General features: G+C 38.3%; 1 protein-coding gene across 1 annotated transcript in view; it reads left to right on the forward strand.

Annotated features, from left to right (window-relative positions):
• The first annotated feature begins 5,558 nt into the window (after window positions 1-5,558).
• Window positions 5,559-19,909, forward strand: part of LOC128518716 (collagen alpha-1(XXV) chain) — a 172,005-nt gene continuing 157,654 nt past the window's right edge. Inside the window, exons 1-2 of the mRNA XM_053491959.1 lie at window positions 5,559-5,991; window positions 6,100-6,169. Of these exons, the coding sequence (XP_053347934.1) occupies window positions 5,695-5,991; window positions 6,100-6,169 (367 nt within the window). The 5' untranslated portion in view covers window positions 5,559-5,694. The remainder of the gene's footprint in view (window positions 5,992-6,099; window positions 6,170-19,909) is intronic.

Below are 19,909 nucleotides of genomic sequence, written 5' to 3' on the forward strand. Positions count from 1 at the left end.
AATGTGTGCATTGAACTATTTCAATCTTTAACCTATTTGTGTTGTGTTCTGACAGGCATGTTTGTATACAGTGGCTTCTTGAGTTACAATAGCTTAGCTGTTAGCATTAACCTGTATTCAAGATTCAGGAGTCAAGATTCAAAGAACTTTATTAATCACAGATGGAAATGGCTTTTGGCCATTAAGCACTGACCTCTCTCACTAACACTTCACTTCTGCTTGAAGAACTGCCATTCCTTAGATGTTTTTTGCTTTTCACACCATTCTGTGTTTCTCTTTTCATACAGTACTACTCAGTCCAGCCTCTCGGGCACTAACAACCATGGCATAGTCAAAGTCATTGAATTGAGACCTTTTCCCCATTCTGGTGTTTGGAGTTAATATAAACTGAATGGCTTGATCTGTATCTGCATAATTTTTATTTAATGTGCTGCTTCAAGATGGTAAGATAACATTACCATCAATGTGCAGTACAGATGTTCTTTATTATATGTACAGTATCACCCATATAATAACAACCATGGTTATATCACCATTTTTTTTAATGTTGCTTTAAGTAAACATGAGGCAATTTTATTTTCACACATACAATTTACAAAAAGAAAAAACTTTATTGATGAATGAAATATTAAGACTAATTCCATTGTGTGCACATGATTAATGATACAGATACAGTATTGCAGCGCTCATTTAATCCCTTTCCATTCCCCTGTTTAAAAAGCAATTTACCCTGTGTAAGTTTTCAGCTGTGATTTACTGTACCCTTTTTTTTTTATTTCACAAGTGTGTGAATTTTCATGGTTCTTTAGGTTCTTAGCATATTAACACTATTCACTCTGGTCCAACACCTAGATTACATTAAACTAGACTGACATTTTTACAAAAGGACACAATAATAATGATTTTACAATATGGGATACAATCACAATGTGAAGCATGTAAAGAATTTCGCAGTGATTGTGTGGTGACTGCTGTAATTGTTTCTGGCAAACACACAGAGCCAGCTGGATTGTTGGATACACACATATAAAACTGAAACAGTAGAGCTGATTTTGGTTTCAATATATCAACTAGGGAAAAAAACATGAATCTGCAATCCTTGCTAAAAAGGAAAAAAAGGAAGAAAAAAGAAATAGGCTGCTGAAATTATTAAAACTAAGCGTATGATGCCAGCTAGTGGAGAAAATTGGCAGCTGCGGGTTTAACATTTTATAAAGTGGAATATACAAATGCTAACATTTCCAGTTAACATTGCATGATAACATTTATCTCGGTTAGGGTGGTGGTGTTGACTCCGGAGCTTATGCCGTAAACACTGGATAAAAGGGGACAACACACTTATGGCAGTTTAGAAACCAGTTTATCCGAAAGTATGTTTTTAGGATTGTAGAAGAGAACCAGATTACCTTGATAATCTATCATGTTTGTATTATCAAATATGTATTCACATAATTCGTCAATATATTGGAAGCACAAAATTCTCTAGAATGTTTTCTATGGAGTTACCTTTCACTTGAACTGAGAGACGCAGTCCTGTTCTAGAATGACAGTGCTCCTGTTCACACAGCAAAGTCCATCAAGACACGGTTTGTCAAGATTGATGTTGAACATCATTAGACATCAGTGTACAGAGATGGATCTAGTGGAGGTTAATTTAACACAAAATGGAGACTACATATATAATGGAATTTTGGAAAAGCACAGATAGGTGACTCCATTTCCTTATAGTGAACATCACAGTAGGGTAACTGGATTATCATAAACTCTTTGCAGGTTTTATTTATTTGGAAAAATCAGAAGGTTAAAAGGAAATTGAACACAGCCAAATGCCACACTTGAATTGGCACATAGTGGACACTAGAGTGCTCTGTTGCTTTATGAGTGCACTGGGAAGGCACAAGAATCACTTAGATCCAGGTTGTGCTTTTAACACGAAAGCTGCACAATTTGGATGAAATGTTGCACTGCTATTACATTTTTGGTAAAACTGTAATAAACATTAAAGTATATACATAAATAAAAACACATTAATAAAACTCTGATATGGTCCAGAAAAATACTCACAGCACCCTGAATATGGCATAGTGTAGTAGGTAGCATTGCTTGGTCCTTGGTTTAAGCCTGAGCTTGAGTTTCTTTCTGTCCATGCTCTCTGGGACCATCCAATTGTGCAACAAAGCATGTAGGTAGGTGGATTAGCCAATAAGTGTAAATGAGTGCATGGTGCTCTGTGATGTACAGGCATCCCATTCAGGGTGAATTCCTCCATCTTAACAGGATTGGCTCTAAATCTGTGACCCTGACCATGATAAAGTTAGTGTTAAAGAGAATGACAAGATATGATTTTATGGTATGGTATATTTGATATCCCCCACCCGCCACACCTTGCTGTTCAGATTTCACATTAGTAATCTACTGTAGTTCAGTACCCAGGTGCATTCGTGTATATACACAATCTGATAGATTACTGTAAGTGTTGATATGCATTCGGTTGTGTTGCAATTTGTTGAATAAACAAAGAAAATACTTGTATCATTAACTACAGTGTGTGACATTTGTTTATATTGTCGCTTCAATGTAGAAAAATGTGCAATTCGCAAACCAATTCAGTGGAATTTACTTTAATCCTATTAGCTATTATTATTTCAAGCAATCATTTCATGCATTCATATAATAGTAAACTTCAAGCAATCATTAAGCTCCTTCATTAGACCCAAAAGACCCCTTGGCAACCATGTTTGAATAGGACAGGGAAGTAGTACAGGTACTGTGTACAGGTACTGTAGTTTGCACACCTGATGTGAACTGTTCCTTGGTACACATGCACCATATTAAAGTCTACATTTTCAAATGGACCCAGGTGTGGTTTGTTTATTTATGCTTAGGTTTGGTATACAGTTATCACATTATTCTACCAAACTGGACTTCGGGGTCAAGCACAATGAAAAACACAATTCCATCATTATTTTACAAATGCACCATATTTACTATTGTTCTTGTTACTGTTCTTTGTGTTGCTTACATTAAAGGTCCCCACAGAGAATAATCCTGTCCCCACATTTGACATCGCCAAAGGTTTTACACCAGATGCCTTTCCTGACACAACTCTTCCATTTTTATCTGTGCTAGGGACTGGCACTAAGGGTGCCCTGCAACCCCAGTGGCTTGGTGTGGGACAGTGGTTGGGATGCAACCCCAGCCCATCCACATGGCAGACTTTGAGATCATATTTGGTTAAACACACTGTTTTAGCCTATGGCTGGGTAGGATTTAAGGTTGTTGTTACCAACAAAATGATGTAATCATACACTTTTCAACTGTCACACACTTGTTCAATGCTTGTACAAGACCTAACCAATTGGATGATTCATAAAAAAAACAAGATGTACAACAACTGTAAAGAGTTTAGACACAGTGGTTAGCTAGTCGGATTTCAAGATTACTACTAATAACATTATACCATTTTCTAGTAAACACTGAATTACAAAAGAAACTTGTTTATAGGTCTTTAAAAATATGGCACTGCTATTTTGCCTTCATATGGTGACTATCAACTTGATATCAAACCACCGAAAGGTAAATAATGGAATACATTTTTGTGTATCTCCAAAATATCTTCACACATCCTTTTTTTGCCATATCGTGAGTTTCTGTGGTGAAACTCAAACTGAGTGTGGGACCAATATAGAGGTCAGTCCAGGCCACATGTCTGGCAGCAGGAAGGCAGTGAATGCATGTCAGGCATCTCCACATGGGTTCCAACCACAAGCTTCTCCTTGAAGCCCGCTGTATAAGGTTACTACAAAAAACTGCGGCAAGCACATTGAACTTCACAGCAGTTAACCGCCACTTTCACACATCACGTGATAAAAATGCGAGTTGCTTTACTACTTGCTGTTCATTTTCATTTTTTGTTCCACAGTCCAACGATGGACCAGGAAACGACAGTGCAGTGGATCTGATAGGCTACTAGTTTATACGATAAGGCAATTTCGTATATGTTTCAGCATGGAAAATTTTGGTATCTTCTTTGATTTTTTCTAATGTATATTAGTTTAACCTGCTGATGTGGAATGAAAGGTTTTTCATGCGCGCTTAGATACCTTGGAGTTTGCACGATCTCCCCGGGCTTGGTGGGTTTCCTCCGGGTACTTCAGTTTTCACCCACAGTCCAATGATCATGCAGACAGAAGGTCCTACAAATGGTTGTAAAAAATTAAATTAATGTGGTGCAGATTAAGATTTTGAGTGTTATCATATTACAGAAGATAAGACTGCTTCATTCCTTGGTACATTTGACACCCCCCATCCGCCACCCCCTGCTCTTCAGATTTCACTAGTAATCTTCAGTTTACTTTCAGTCCCCAATTGCATTTGCATATATAAACTGTCTGATAGAGTAAGTGGTGATAAGCAGTTGGTTGGGTTGCAATTTGGAAAAACAATAGAAAATAAAGAGTACATTTGTATTATTAACTACATTGTGTGACATTTGTTTATATTGTTGCTTTAAAAAAATCTTTTCACTCACTTATCGTCTATACTGCTTTATCCTGTATACAGGGTCATGGGGGGCCTGGAATCTTATCCAAGTAGAGGACAAGGCGCGATACACCCTGGACAGGGCGCCAATCCATCGCTGGTACACACACTTACACTCACATGCTCATTCAATCCCTACAGGAATTTTGGGAATGCCAATTATCCTAATCTGCATGTTTTCGTACTGTGGGAGGAAACCAGAGAACTAGAAGGAAACCCACAAAGCACGGGGAGAACATGCAAACTCCATGCATACAGACTACGAGGTGGGAATCGAACCTGGAACCTGGAGGTGCAAGGTGACAGTGCTAACCACTAAGCCACCCCGCCTAATTTATATTCCTATTTTCGCTGTTATTTGATTGTAGATAAATCGTGCCTATCACAAGCCTCATTACTACTATCTGCCTATTATTATTTCAAGCGAGGATCTCATTCATGAATTTAATACTAAAATACAATCAAGCGTTTGAATTCCTTCTTTAGATTAAAGAGACCCTTTGGCAACCAGGTTTGAATGGGACAGTTATATAGTTATGACTGTACATTCTAAAAAAAACAGTATTTATGGAATAAATACAATGATCACGAAAAGTTGGACTATGGGTTCCTTATATGGATGGATTAGACACCTTGGCAGAAATAAATGATATAGCAGCAATCACTACTGATCAGAGACCTTTGAGAAATAGGATGCAGAAAGTAATACGTAATAAAGTGATGACGATGATGATCGTGTTCATTCAGAGGCGCGCAGTGCCGTGTATTGTGAGCGGACCGTGTGGAATGCATTGCGCTCTTCTCACTCGTGCGCTTCAACGCTTTGGCCACGCCGCCTGTCCAAGTAAGGGATCCGTCACGTCTGGCCACGCCGTCTTATTCAGGCTTATTCTGTCCAGTACATCAACTAGTTCCCAGAAGCCTCCGCGAATCAGTCGCAGTGTATCCGGTTATCAGGTTGGGTTTGAATGAGCGCGCGCTAGACATAAGCTGCGCGCGGACACGAACAGTTCAGTTCAGCACGGGACGCGTCGAAATACCAGTTTCAGCCCGTTTTTTTTTTTTTTAATAATAATTTATTTTTTATTAATTTCAATCATTCGGCTTCTGTTTTCGCATGGTGATTGTTGATATATAGAACCAGAGAGAGTCATGAAGGCTTCAGGAGCCACAAATCAGCCCAAGTGCGCTGCGAAAATGGAGAGCGACTCGGGCTGCGGCGTGCAGCGGCATCACCTCAGGACCGTCACCGCTGCCATCCCCTTCGTGTTCTCCGTCGCGTCGGTCGCCTTCTGCATCATCCTGGGGATTCAAACCAGTGACCTAAAGAACAGAATGCTGGATTTGGAGGGCAGCAACGGCGAGCGCGTTTTACACCCGTTTGCAGAGGTTTCCATGGACGAGTTTAACTCAATGGTACAGGAGAGAGTGGACGAGGTCCTGTCACAGGTAACGTGCAGATCACATACCATTTTCATATTATATATAATAATAATAATAATAATAATAATAATGAATTATCCGCTTAGTTACAATTGTCGGTTTTGGTTTGTTTAGCGCTCCTATGAACATTTTGCACGCATAAGGACTGCACGCCAAGTCTCACCTGAATGCAACTGCCCACAAGGTAATGCTCATTGTTCACTAACACTATCACACTCCTCTATACAAGTCAGTGATTTAAGGTGAGCAATGCACGATACACTGTAAGTGGCAGAGTTTGGAGATTTCACACATAATGTTTTTTTTATTTTCTAATCAGCTGCTCCAGTATGTAGTAACTCTATGAGAGCGCACGGCTCACTAGTGCGCACTGCTGATTCAGAAACTTCCAGTTAAGATCACCGAGTTGGAAATTGGATCTGCGTGGTGCTTCGACACAGCTATTAAATATTCTCGAAGCTTTTGGCAAATGAGGCGCGTTAATGTGCCACGTGGGGCGCTGATTGACATTTAACTCGGCAGGGCTTCCTGTGCTGAACATCCTCTACAAACAAAACAGCTGACTAGCATTTAGATAAGATTAGAAAAGATTTGGAGTGTGTGAGGGACGCATGCACCGGTGTGAGGGATGCTGTACGAAATTGCACTTTTATAAGATCGGACAAGTGTGCGTTGAAAGACAGGTGGATGCTCTGAAGATCTTCTATAAATACCTTTCAGGAGCCTATCTTAAAGTTTTGTAAAGAGCTTGTGTGTGTGTGTGTGTTTGTGTGTATTAGAGTCTGTTATCATCACACATTCTTGTCTAACCCTTCCTCAAATGACAGATCGAGCTCTGAGGTCAGCACTGTGGCCTCATATCTCCAGGGTCCGGGTTCAATTCCTGCATTGGGTCTGTGTGCATGGAGTTTGCATGTTCTCCCCATGATCGGTGGGTTTCCTCCGCGTACTCTGGTTTTCTCCTACAGTCCAAAGATTACGTTAATAAGCATTCCCAAATTGCCCACACCGTGTGAATGTGTATGTTGACCAGAAGTCCTACCACGGTTGTATGCGAATGATTTAGCACCCTGTCTAGGGTGTACTCCACCTCAAGTCTCTAGGGATATGCTCCAGGCCGCCCGCGACCCTGCACAGGGTAAGCGGTATATAATATGAATGTATAGATTTGCACAGTGCAAGGTCCATTCTGTGGGTTCGTTGCTGGAAAGCTGAAGTCACCACAGACTGCCTCTGAAAACAAATGACTCGCTCAGTGCTAGCTGCTCATTTCCACCAGTAGATGGAAACACACATTCCTAGAAATAAGTTAAGGAATTTTAACTACATCTGATAGGAAGATGCATAATAAGAGATGACAAGGGTTCCCGTATCTTGTGTTTAAATAACAACTGGTTAAAAGGAAGGTATACTTTATTATGTTATAAAAATGTGAAATGAGTTTAAAATTATCAGTTATGGCTTGATTAGTCTGTCTGGAGTAGAATATAAAGATAAATATGTATAAATCTCTGGTGCATGGTCTGTTATACATTAATCTGTTTGGTCAGAACTAGGTCTTAATGTACGAGCATGGATAAAAATCTAAAAGATGATTTGGTAGTCTCTGTGCTAAATTTTTGTGCATAATTTGTATTTTTTTGCCAGGTGTCTGTTAAATGCAGAACAAATCATTTCACACCAGATGAACCATGCCAGCACCAAACTAACTTTCCCAACACCCTGCCAATGGAATTTAGTGGCGAGATATGTTTTACAAGGCTTGCTGCTCTTTATATCGTGCACACATACACACATCCGGCCCAAAAACTTTAATTCCCCCGTCTTTTTGGTGGTTGACTCACTTACAGTACATAGAACAGTGCTGGGGTGAATCACAGTCTGTAGCTGATTCATAGCTTTTCTAGTATGGATTATCAGATCATCTTTTTATAACCAAAGCTGATTGAGCAGAAATTGCTCAGGTGAAGTAAAAAGGAAAATCAGACCTAGAGAGATGAATCAGGATTGTGTGCATTTTGTGTGTTAGTGTGCGTGTGTGTGTGTGTGTGTGTGTGAGAGAGAGAGAGAGAGAGTACGAGAGAGATATGCAAGGTGCACACCACCAAGGGCATCAGTGTCATTTAGTGCTTTGTGCTTTTCTTTACTGCAAGAGCACACAATTTGCTTCAAACTCTATTACTGTTCCAGCAACGTGTCTTTCTTTGTCATCAATTTATATAAGCTTCAAAGAATAACGTGTCAAAATCTGGCCGTATTTGTTTTTAGGATTTACACTGTCTTTTTTTTTTTTTGGTTTCTGTTTGTTTATCTCATTTTTCACAATCACTGTGGTCAGCGTTCCAAATAATTGCCTGTTGTTTAATAGGAGCTTTAAAAAACTGCCCTACTGAAATGTCACTATTACTTTCTTTGACCATCTTTCTTTCTCTGACCAACTCTCGCTCTCGCTCAGTAACGCTTCAAAAAAACCTTGGCAGGTCAGATATGCTGGGGACATAGTATAATAGAATTTCCCACTGTTTATGTGGTTTTTCCTGAAAGTGGGTGTTGGTTTTGATAGTCAGGAATGTCTACTGGCAACACAAGATTTCTCATATTACTAATTTTTTAAAGTATTGTCTTAATTCTAGCCAACCTTTGTTGCCATCGTTTGTCTTAGTTCATTTTCTCCTCTTATACACAAAACAGTGAAAGTTTAGAAAGTACCCAAAAGACAGCCACTGTCCATGGTTTATTTTGAAACTACTGAATGTTTAACATGCAAACTGAAACTTAAGAAGAAGATCATTTCAAGTATGAATTATATGCATTGCAGTGTTGTCTAAAAAAAATCTGCAGCTCAGCTGCCTAACCTTGTCAATCTAACTTTTGCAATTCTTCAGCCTGTTCAAAACAATTAAGCAGGTAATTAATAAGAAGCATGCGGACATAAGCGTGCTGTTTGTGTTTTCTCCCGGTAAGGGTTGTACAAGAATTACTGGCTGCCTGATAAAGCAATATAGACATTTAGCTAAAGACAGGAGGCAACTGGTGGCAATTAGATGCCATCCAGCAGTAGTAGAGCACAAGAAAAAGGCTATATATGCATACAAACATGTTAATGAAAAAGTGATGAGATAGAGAATGGGATAGGTGTCAACTATAGTATAGGAGGTTGTGATTAAATAAACATTGCAGTGAATTGGTGGATTATAAAGTGCATTGGAGTGGCAAACCATTTTCATTGCAAATGTGTTATATGCATTGAAAATGCTTCTAGTATTATGGAGGTGCCATTTAAAATAATGTTTCATTTCCAGAACATCATCAGTCTTATCTCCTGAACAAGCTTTGCAAATGAGAAACAATATGCATGTTTTGTAACTTCAGTAAAATATATGTGAAAAGTAAAAAGTAAGCACTCCATTTATAAAATACTGTACACTCAAGAAAAACACTAAAATAGGCTCATTCTCAAACTCTCAGAACTGACCTTTTTCAATTTTAGCCTTAGAAAATTCCTGTTCCATCAGGGAAGAAAAACTTCATAAATGTAATAACCTGGTCATTCAGTACATCCAGGTAGTCAGCTGACCTAATTTTATTGCCACATGACGTTGCTGAGCCTAGAACTGAGTAATTGAATCAACCCCAAAACATAACACTGCCTCCAGTAGCTTGTACAGTGTCTACTATGCATGATGTTTCAGACACATTCACATTTCATACAAACTTAAATAATTCTTTTGACCGTTTTGCGACAATGTCAGTTGTTAAAAGCGCTATATAAATAGAATTGAATTGAACTGAATTGATGGGTGAATTGCATTTCAATTCCTATATGCATACAGTATATACAAAAAAATTGCTTGATGCAGGCCCAATTTGACCCATTTGACAATGATGACATTTTTTGGCCAGGCAAAATTGCTGCCTTTTCAAGGATTGTGGGACAAAACACACTCCATTATGAGAGATCAGTCTGATGATTTATGTATTAAAAAAACAGTTGAGGGATTGAGATAGGGAAAAGAAACGCTTTTAAATCAAAGAGGCTGTTTGTCGCTGTTGTTGTTTGACTCTTGGCTCCATTCCCTGGATAGTAGACAGGAATCTGAGGGTAGGAGGGAGAGACCTCACCCCTGCCTCTTACCACAGACGATGCTCCCAGGCACATGCAGCAGTTCATAGAGCCACAACACATGTGGTTATACCCCAATTCACTAAAAGAATGGCTCCACAGTTTTAAATGTCACTGTGCTGCTGAAAGGTTGCCGTTTAAATTTGCAGTCAAAATATTGTATGATTGTGAAATTCATTATATCATCTGCCTTCTTAATAGACATTTTTAATATTAAAATCCAAGCCTCTAAAACTGGCAACTACAACAGATAGAAAACCGCAGTTTGAATTGTGACATTGTGAATTGTTTTGTCAGGTTAGCGTTAAACGTTAAAGTGTGCCGATGGAAAAGGGGTGGAGAGTAACCCATAACTGTCATCATCACTCCCCGGTTTGGCTGACAAGGTTAAGCAAGCATCTGGAAAGCTGGCTAAAGTCATAATTGTATTAGAATATAACACACATAGTTGTATACCATTAGCTTTGTATCTCTGTCTGTGTGGCCCCACATCTATGACTCAATAGCTTCTTCAACCACATCACCATGACCACTATGTGATCCGTAAAAAAAGACCCCACTGTTTTCAAGCAGAGAAAACACGTTATTTCATTCTAGCCCCCACCATTTTTACTCCGAAAGGAGTTTCCTGCATTGCTCATTCCCACAAGAGGTCATTCTCTCTCAGTCTGGCCATGTCCACAAGGTGAGTGCTGTGTTCTGGGTCTTCACCAAAGGAAGACCCCTAACCTCATAGGGCACATCTGTGGGAAAATCTGGATACTGAGCTATTATATTCTTCATACTTCTAATATGGGGCCCTTCTAATAAGACAACCCAAAATAAGAAGTCTAAAAGATTTAAAGGTCCCTGTGATCTATGTGATCTTTTTTTTTTGACCGAGTGCCAGCATATTGAACTTAAGAGAATGATTCATTTTGAAATAACTTCTCTTTCCTTTGATGTTAGAATGTTGAACTATTTGTATGGGATTTCGTTCTTCCATAACACCACATGGCTGTTTTTGAGCCTGTGACTTACCTTAAATCACCTTTGCTAAAATATAGCCGTTTAGGGGCATAATAGACAACTGCTTGAGACATGCCCTAAAAAATATGTTACAACAGTTCTAAAACAAAAGCTCATTTGCATACAGTATACTGTAGCTTAATACATGCACATACAGTACAATGCATTTAGGCATTTAGACATTGACCATCTTTGTCCAAGTTGCTGAACCAGGGATCAAAACAAGGGAACAGGTGATTTAAGTGAACAGACAGGCTGGTCTGACTATTTCCAAAATATGCTGATCTTCTGGTGTTATCTCTATACACATATCCATCTCTAAGGTTTACAGAGACTAATTTAAAAAATATTGCCTTGCTAAGAGTTCAGGAGAGAATGGCCAGACTGGTTCAAGCTTATAAAATGGCAACTTAAATGACATCTTGTTCCAACCAAGGTATAGTATACCGTAGCACATCTCTGAAAGCTCAGGTCGAACCTTAAGGCAAATGTTCTACAGCAGCAGTAAAATAAAAGAAAATTGTACTAATGTTTCCTGACTCCTGATGTTTCTGCTGTGACATTTAAATTGTAGGGTCAGAATTTGGTGTAAACAGCATGAAAGCATGGATTCATTTAATTTTTTGTTATGAACAATTGAGGCTACTGGTTGTGGTGGAATGGTGTGGGGGATATTTCCTTGGCACATTTTGGTTAAGCATCGTTTAAATACCACAGCCTACTGTTGCTGACCAAGTCCATCCCTTTATGACCTCAGTCAATATATACTTAAGCACTCACCAGCCGCTCCATTACTAACACCATTACATCCCAAAGGTGCTCTCAAACTAATAGAGCACCTTAGGGATGTGGTGGTATTAGCAAGGTGTACCTAATGAAATGGCCAGTAAACGTATAATGAATAATAAAAAGTGAACAAATCCACCAAACAATGTCAAACTACTGCTTACTTTGGTTAAACACATTTTACTGACTGCCAGTTGCTATGGTGAAAAACAGGATTAACCAAATCAGAATCACATATTTATTCTGTTTCAGTTTAAAAGTTACTAGCCCCCTACACTCTAAGCTGCCAGGTGATACATTTCTAAAGGTCTACTGTGGTAGGAGAAAAACAAAAAATAAGCATGCTATGTTACTCATTTTCAGTGCCACTATCATAATGATATCATACAGAAACATTATTAATATGACAAGACTGGTTGTTTGGCAGGGTGTGCTTAAATGATTTCATGCCATCACTGTTACTGCTGCTGTCTGTAAGAAGAGTGTTTTGTCCTTCACGGTGTACATTTAGGCATTTGGCAGACATTGTGTAATTGCACAGATCACACAATGTTAGGATCACAATTTTCTCATCCCTTGAAAAATTAATTCCTGGCTGTGACCCTAGAATTATAAGGTATATAGTTATACTCAAGAATCCCTTGCTCAGAATTGTGTGTGTGTGTTCACTCGCACTGGCACGTGGCGGGGACTGCTTCTGCTGTTCAGCACATTACAGTAACTAATGCTTTAAGGACACTCCAGTCAGCAAATATGTAATTTTATATCTATTAGGCATTATCACTACTTGCATCAGCCATATCGGAGTGCTAGAGTGGAGCTGAGGCCAAAATATAGGGAAAATCTCACATGTGTAGCCTGATAATACTTGTGTAGCCTAAAGCATGAGGTATAGATTGATGCAGCATCTCTAATTCTCAAAGGTGCAAATGTAAATCCATGTCTTCTTACTCACTCTCACTTACTCACTCATCTTCTATACCGCTTAATCCTGTATTCAGGGTTGCGGGGACCTGGAGCCTATCCCAGGAGACTTAGTGCACGAGGCAGGGTACACCCTGGACAGGGTGCCAATCCATTGCAGGGCGCATACACACATACACTCACACACTCATTCACACACTACGGGCATTTTGGGAATGCCAAATAGCCTAACCTGCATATGTTTGGACTGTGGGAGGAAACCGGAGTACCCGGAGGAAACCCACCAAGCACGGGGAGAACATGCAAACTCCATGCACACAGAGACGGGAATCCAGCCTGGCTGGGAATCGAACCCTGGACCCTGAAGGTGCAAGACGACAGTGCTATGTCATCTTACTGTTTTGTAAATTAAAGACTTGATACAATGATAGTAAACTTGTTGACTTAAGGTTAACTTAAGGTTGTTGTGTATTTTTCTCATAAATATAATTATCCATCAACTGAGCATTATTATATTAGAAATACACATTTGCTCTTAATAATGGTTGAATATTAATATGGCTGCATCTGTGTTATTGCAAATGTATTAATCTCTGCTGCTTTTTTTATGAAATGATGGATACTAAGTGCTTTGGCTTTAAACATATTAGAAATGTTGTTATTCTATTACGTTTCAAAGGTCAACATATTACATGTTATGGTTCAGCTGCTGCCACCCCTCCGTTCTTTCTAGATACGAAACATTGAACCCCAAGTCAGCCCTGACGTAATGCTCTCATATGCATTTTTGCCAGTTGGGGTCAGGTATCAAAACACTTTTCCTGCTGTGATGACATCCATCAAGCACGACAGCCATGTTGGTTTTGGTTCAGTTCAGTTTGGTTTGTGTTTTGAGCAGTTGTGGCCAGAGTCTGCACTCACATGAGACGTTTCAAATGGATGATACATGCTAAATCTGAGTCCAGGCACAATGTAGGATTCTCCCTCAGCTGTTTTAAATATCAGACTCAAATCATGGGATCTAAGAATATGTTCAAGAATTTGACATAAAATGGCATGTTACCAAAGCCGCACCACTTTTAATCCAAAGCAAAAAATTTATCATTCAAGCAAGTGGGTCTCTTTGTGGTTTTATAAGAATAATATCCTGAGTATAGAACATATAAGCAACTCTGTGAGATAGGCTTCAAGGCATTTTGAACATGTGGTCAACATATATAGAATATTTATTTTAAAATCCCAGGAACGGCTGACTGGTTATACTTTTATTAAATGCATCAGTTAGAAGGTGATAGTTTTATAGTGCCATGTTTCCACATTAGCATGTACATATTCCTTTTTTCTATATATTAAACATGGCAGCCAGCAAAATGTCAAGTTCCCTGAATTCTTTTCAGGTGGTTTTCATGAATGGCATGGTGTGGGTATAAAAACACTGCCTTTATGCCATTTGTTCCTCTCTGTGCTTGCTTGTGGGTTTTCTGTGGTCGCCACTATTATTGTGACACATTGCAGATGTGTAGGATGTCGGACTTCTAAAATCCTGTTAAACACAACTATATATTACTTAAACTAAATTCAATTAAAATGATATGATGCTACATTCTGTGGTTAAAAAATTACATGTTGCTAATGTTTCTACAATATGCACACAAACATAGATATACTATATGTGAAAGATACACACTCACACTGAACACATCCTTCATGTATTTCAGTTTCATTTGATACTGCTGACCAGTGAACTGTGATGGCACATACTCCTGTGCCTTCATAACAGAGATCAGTTTCACAGTCTGCTATGGAAAGCACTTCCTTTAATAACCTTGAGCTTCATTCATAAAAACATGTTTTATATACTAGGGTTGTCATTTATGAATGTACTGTAGTCCCTAAAGTTCTGTAATGTATTTCCTAAAACAGTTTTATAAAAACACGGTATAGATTTTAAGTGTAGTACATTTCAAGTGTAGAACATAAGTGTTTGCATATAATATAATATGATATGATATGATATGATATGATATGATATGATATGATATGATATAATATAATATAATATAATATAAAAGTGTATATACATTTCCACAGAGCTTCTTATAAGTACAAGGTTGATTTACGGAATCTAATGGTGCGAAAGCAGCAACTTACCAACTAACCAAATAATCATCACGAACATACCATCTTACGCAACAAGACTAAGTTGTCAGAAAAAAAAAAAAAAATATATATATATATATATATATATATATATATATATTATGATTAAAGCCTAAAGCTCAAGAAAATCAAAAATCCAGTGTCTTAAAATATTATACTAAATACAAAGGAATCTGAAAATGTATGTTAATTCATGCATTCAATCCTTGGTTAGGGCTCCTTTAGCACAAATTACTGCATAAGTGTGGCCTGGGAAGGAGGCAATTAGCCTGTGGCACTGCTGAGGTATTATTTAAGACCAGGTTGCTTTCATAGCAACCTTTAGCTTGTGTATTGTTAGTTCAAGTGTTTCACATCTTCTTCTTGAAAATACTCCATAGATTCTCTATGAGGTTCAGGTCACGCAAGTTGGATGGCCAATCACGCAGAGTAACGTCATGGTCAACCAACTAGTAAGTGATAGTTTTGGCACTGTGGGCAAGTTCTTAGTCCAGCTGGAAACAGAAATCTGCATCTCCATAAAGCTTGGGAGCAGCCAAAAGCATGAAGTGCTTTAAGATCTCCTGGGAAGTGGTTATGTTTACTGTGGACTTGATTAAACACAGTATATAGAATGAAACCAGCAGATTTACATGCCACCCAAAATCATTTCCCACTGTGGAAACGTCACACTGGACCTCAAACAACTTGAATTTTGTGCCACTCCACTTTCCTCCAGACTCTGGGACCTTAATTTCCAAATGCATTGCAAAATTTACTTTCATCTGAAAGAAGATTTTGGACCACTAAACATTCCAGTTCTTTTTTCTCCTTAGCCCAGGTAAGATGTTCATTACAATTCTTTGGTTAAGGAATAGCTTGATACTAGGAATGCAACAGTTGTAGCACATTTCCTGAAAGACGTCTGTGCATGGTACTGTAGCTCTTAATACACTCCAGTCTCAATCTACTTCTTGCGAAGCTCCTCCAAGTTCCTGAATTATCTTTATTTGAAATATTTTTTAAGGCTGCAGTCATCCTGTTGCTGGTGCAACGTTTCCTACCACATTTTCCTCTTCCAGTTAACTTTGCATAAATATGCTTTAATACAGCACCTTCTGTGGTTTACCCTACTAGTGGAGGATGTCTATGACTGTCTTCTGGTCATCTGTCAAGTCAGTAGTCTTCCCCATGCGTGTACTGAATTAGACTACATGATACACACTATTTACACTGGATTATATATACTCAAACATTTTATACTTCTAATGAGTCATGTACAGTACAGTAGTTAAGGTAGCCATGACAAGGAATGCTCTGATTTACTTATTTTCTAAATTATATGAATGTTTTTTGATTAAAAGCAGTTAGATTTAATAGTGTGTCCCCTAGTTGGTATTAAAGCAAGGTATAATTTCTGGATCTTTCACCTAGTGTCTGTCTCAAAACCTTTTTTTTTATATGTCTATAACATTAGGAAGGGTCAGAAATGGCTGCTCAGAAAGTCTCTTTAAATAAATACATCCCCCATGACAAATGAATACGAACTTAAACACAACATTTATTTCTACCCAGAGATTTCAGTTTTGCTTGAAATTTTATATTGATGACATGAGAGTCAAACCACTCCATAAAATATTCTTTAGCAAACCCCAAAGACTTTTACTGAGGTTAAGGTCAGTACTCTGCGGTGGCGAATTCAAATGTGAAAATGATTCCTCATCCTTCCAAAACCACTCTTTTACAATTAGCCTGATTCCCTGACTCTTTAAGTCAGCCTGTTGAATCTTTGCCATTGTCATCATGGAATATGCGCATGCCATCAAGGAAAGATAAAATCCATAGATGTGATTGCCTTATCATTCAGTACATTCAGGTCATCAGCTAACTTCATAATGTTTCTGATGTATAAAGGGTGCTTTGCTTTATGTTCTTCCCTTCATACCTTGATGCACCCATGGTTCTGGAATAGGATCACACTAGACTCATTAGGCCACATGACCTTTTTCTACTCCTTATTTATTCTTTTAGTCCCAATTCTGTGCATTCTTTAAATGTGCATTATTGAGTGTGTAAATTACATTTATTTTTTACAATGCAACCTTACCAAGATTTAGGTAATGATTTGGACATTTTTAATTCAATTGCAGTCATTTCAGATGTCTTCTTAGTTATTTTCTTTGTTTGAGGCAGATAATAATTTGACAGTTTGACCCTTGTGGAAAAGTTTTCCAAGACCACGGGATAAGTCTTCCGACACTGTTTGTACATCAAGGGTACATTTAACATTATTACAGTATGTACCATACAAAAAATAAAATATGACATCAGTTTGATTTTCAGTAAAATCATATTTTCAGGGACGTTAACAGTGTGATTAATGTGAATCAGTTAATAAAAATGGTCAATTTCCTGGTTGTGTGTATTTAATAATAGTAAATATTTGAATATCTAAGAGTGACATGGTGGGACAGCGGTCTGCATTGCCATGTCACAGCTCTAGGGTTCCCAAGTTAATGCTCAGCTTCGGTTACTACTGGACTGTGCTGCATGTTTTCCTTGTGTCACCATGGGTTTCATCCTTGCTCTCAAGTTCCCCCCTATTGTTCAAAAACATGGAAATTTGGCATTTCTAAATTGTTCCCTGACCACAAATACGCAGTAACTGAAAGTGAATGATGATTTTCAGTATACACAACAGATTGATTTATACATTTATTGATTTGAGACGTTAACTCCAATCACCATTTTCTTCAAACAACATATTGCATATATGCATTTAGCCGCAGAAGGCCACCTATTGCTGATATTCTTCCTTTGCTGCATAGAGAAAGTGTGGATGTAGATGTATAAAACAAAAAGCACAGTCTGGACATGGAGCTACTACAGACAGGTGATGAATATAGTAATTGTGTTGTTACTGTACATACCATAGCATACAGTGGTGGTCAAAAGTTTTGAAACAAAAGTGAAATTTATTGTTTTAATGACACAAGTTTTTTTTTTTTAATTACAATTAAGATAATATGAATAATTTATTTTATGCAATTCATTTGCCATACAACAAATAATATTAGGTCCATTAATTCCAGCTGGGCATAAAGCCAGCTGGGCATAAATGTCTGCATATGATTCTTCCTGATCATATACAAAAATTTGCCACAGAAGTTCGCAATCCACTTGAGAATCCCCTTAGTTTTAGGCATTTTCGTGCGGAGGTGGATACCCAGGTTTCAGAAAGTTAAAGTCCTGCCACATATTTGTTCCCTCCATTAACTAAACCAGCTGATTCTTATTAGCACAACTCCTTAGCCAGATAGGCTCGAACTAATTTGTGACATCACCTATTTTGTGCACAGGGAAAACTATAACACATGGCACATGTTGTCTTAATGCTTTTAGCCACCACTGTATGTTACTCCCTGAACCAAAATACTGGAAAATTCCTAATGAAGGAAAAGAGAGAAGAGGGCGAATGAATTTAGATGTCCTCTTCACAAAACATCGTAGTGCAGGTAAATTGTTCCATTCCGAACTTCTCCCGGACCAGCACTTTAGCCAAAGTAAACAAGAAGCAAGCTGAGAAAGTACTTTGCTCATTCTCACAGTTACCGCTAATGTCCCACCAGAGCCTCTGTTAAAGTGGCCAATTTGCAACACTGCATACTTATTAGCATTGGAGAACTTATGAAAAGTGTTATTTTACAAGGACCTCTCTACTTCTACAAAGAAAATACAGGGCATGGACATGGAGAGAAATATTACACCACAATCAATCCTTCGCCAGAGGTGATTAGAACGCATAACTTAGAGTTTTTTATTTAAAGTAATTCCATCTGTCAAGCGAAGTAAAAAGAAAAAAAAAAGCATGATATGGAGCACACCGCTGACCAATTCCTGAGGTTGCTGGCTTGGAATTCAGGGGTGTCCCATGAGGTAAGCTTGCCAGTAATAAAAAAAAAAGTGCAGTAATGGATTTTTGAAGTCTGTAAATCCAGTAGCCTAGTCATTACAGCCCTATATGACATAGGCAAAACCCTGCTGTCCTTTCCTTGATCTCAAAATAAGGGGCACATTCTGCCCCTTTTCCAAATCAATGCTGTTTATTTGCTGTGTGCTAAAGAATTTCCCATGTGCACACAAACCACTCAAGTCTGGCGCAGCTTAATTGTTCACTTGACTCGTTCCATTGTGCTGCTGTCTGGATTGTGGCTGCCAACTTTTTTTGTTCCCACTTATGTCACATCAGAGTTGTCATTGTCTCAAATTGAATGTGCAAATAAATATATAAATAAAGATCAGCATAAAAATATTTTAATTAAAAGAAAGAATGGAATCCAACAGAATCCAACATACGTGTATAAGAGGTAAACTATTTTACTGTGAAGATGGCAGTGTACTTCTTTATTGTCTTTTCTTACAAGGTGATTTATTTTCCTCAATATAGGGTATTAATAAAACATTATCTACTGGAGAGCCTACCCTAGCACAAACAATTAGTGCAAACACTTCCACAAGGACTGCTGCTGCAGGGCTGTGCACTGGTGATATGGGTCCTCATGAGGAGATGACCCATAAGGTTGATTTTTTTTTTGGAATCCCTCCTTAACATTTTGCAACCGCGGCTAACGCTTTCTTGCAGCTTTATCACAGCCGTTCGAATTTGTTATGGTGACGGCCTGACTGGAGTCTTATCTTCACTATTTACCCTGGCTTCTCAAAAAGTGCTGATCCAGTGACTGGTGTGTGTTAAACTCAGAGAATAATGGAATTGTAATGGATAAGGGATAAACATGAGCGGATATACATGCAGCATACTGGCTCCTGGAATCATTTCAGTGTATCCCAGAATGGGAGTTACATCGCAAAGAATTCACTGAAACAGCAGAATAACTACAAAGCTGAAACATGAACTGTGTCAGAGCTAAAAATGGACTTCAAAAC

This window comes from Clarias gariepinus, chromosome 1, assembly GCF_024256425.1.
Source record: "Clarias gariepinus isolate MV-2021 ecotype Netherlands chromosome 1, CGAR_prim_01v2, whole genome shotgun sequence".
NCBI classification, from domain to species: domain Eukaryota; kingdom Metazoa; phylum Chordata; class Actinopteri; order Siluriformes; family Clariidae; genus Clarias; species Clarias gariepinus.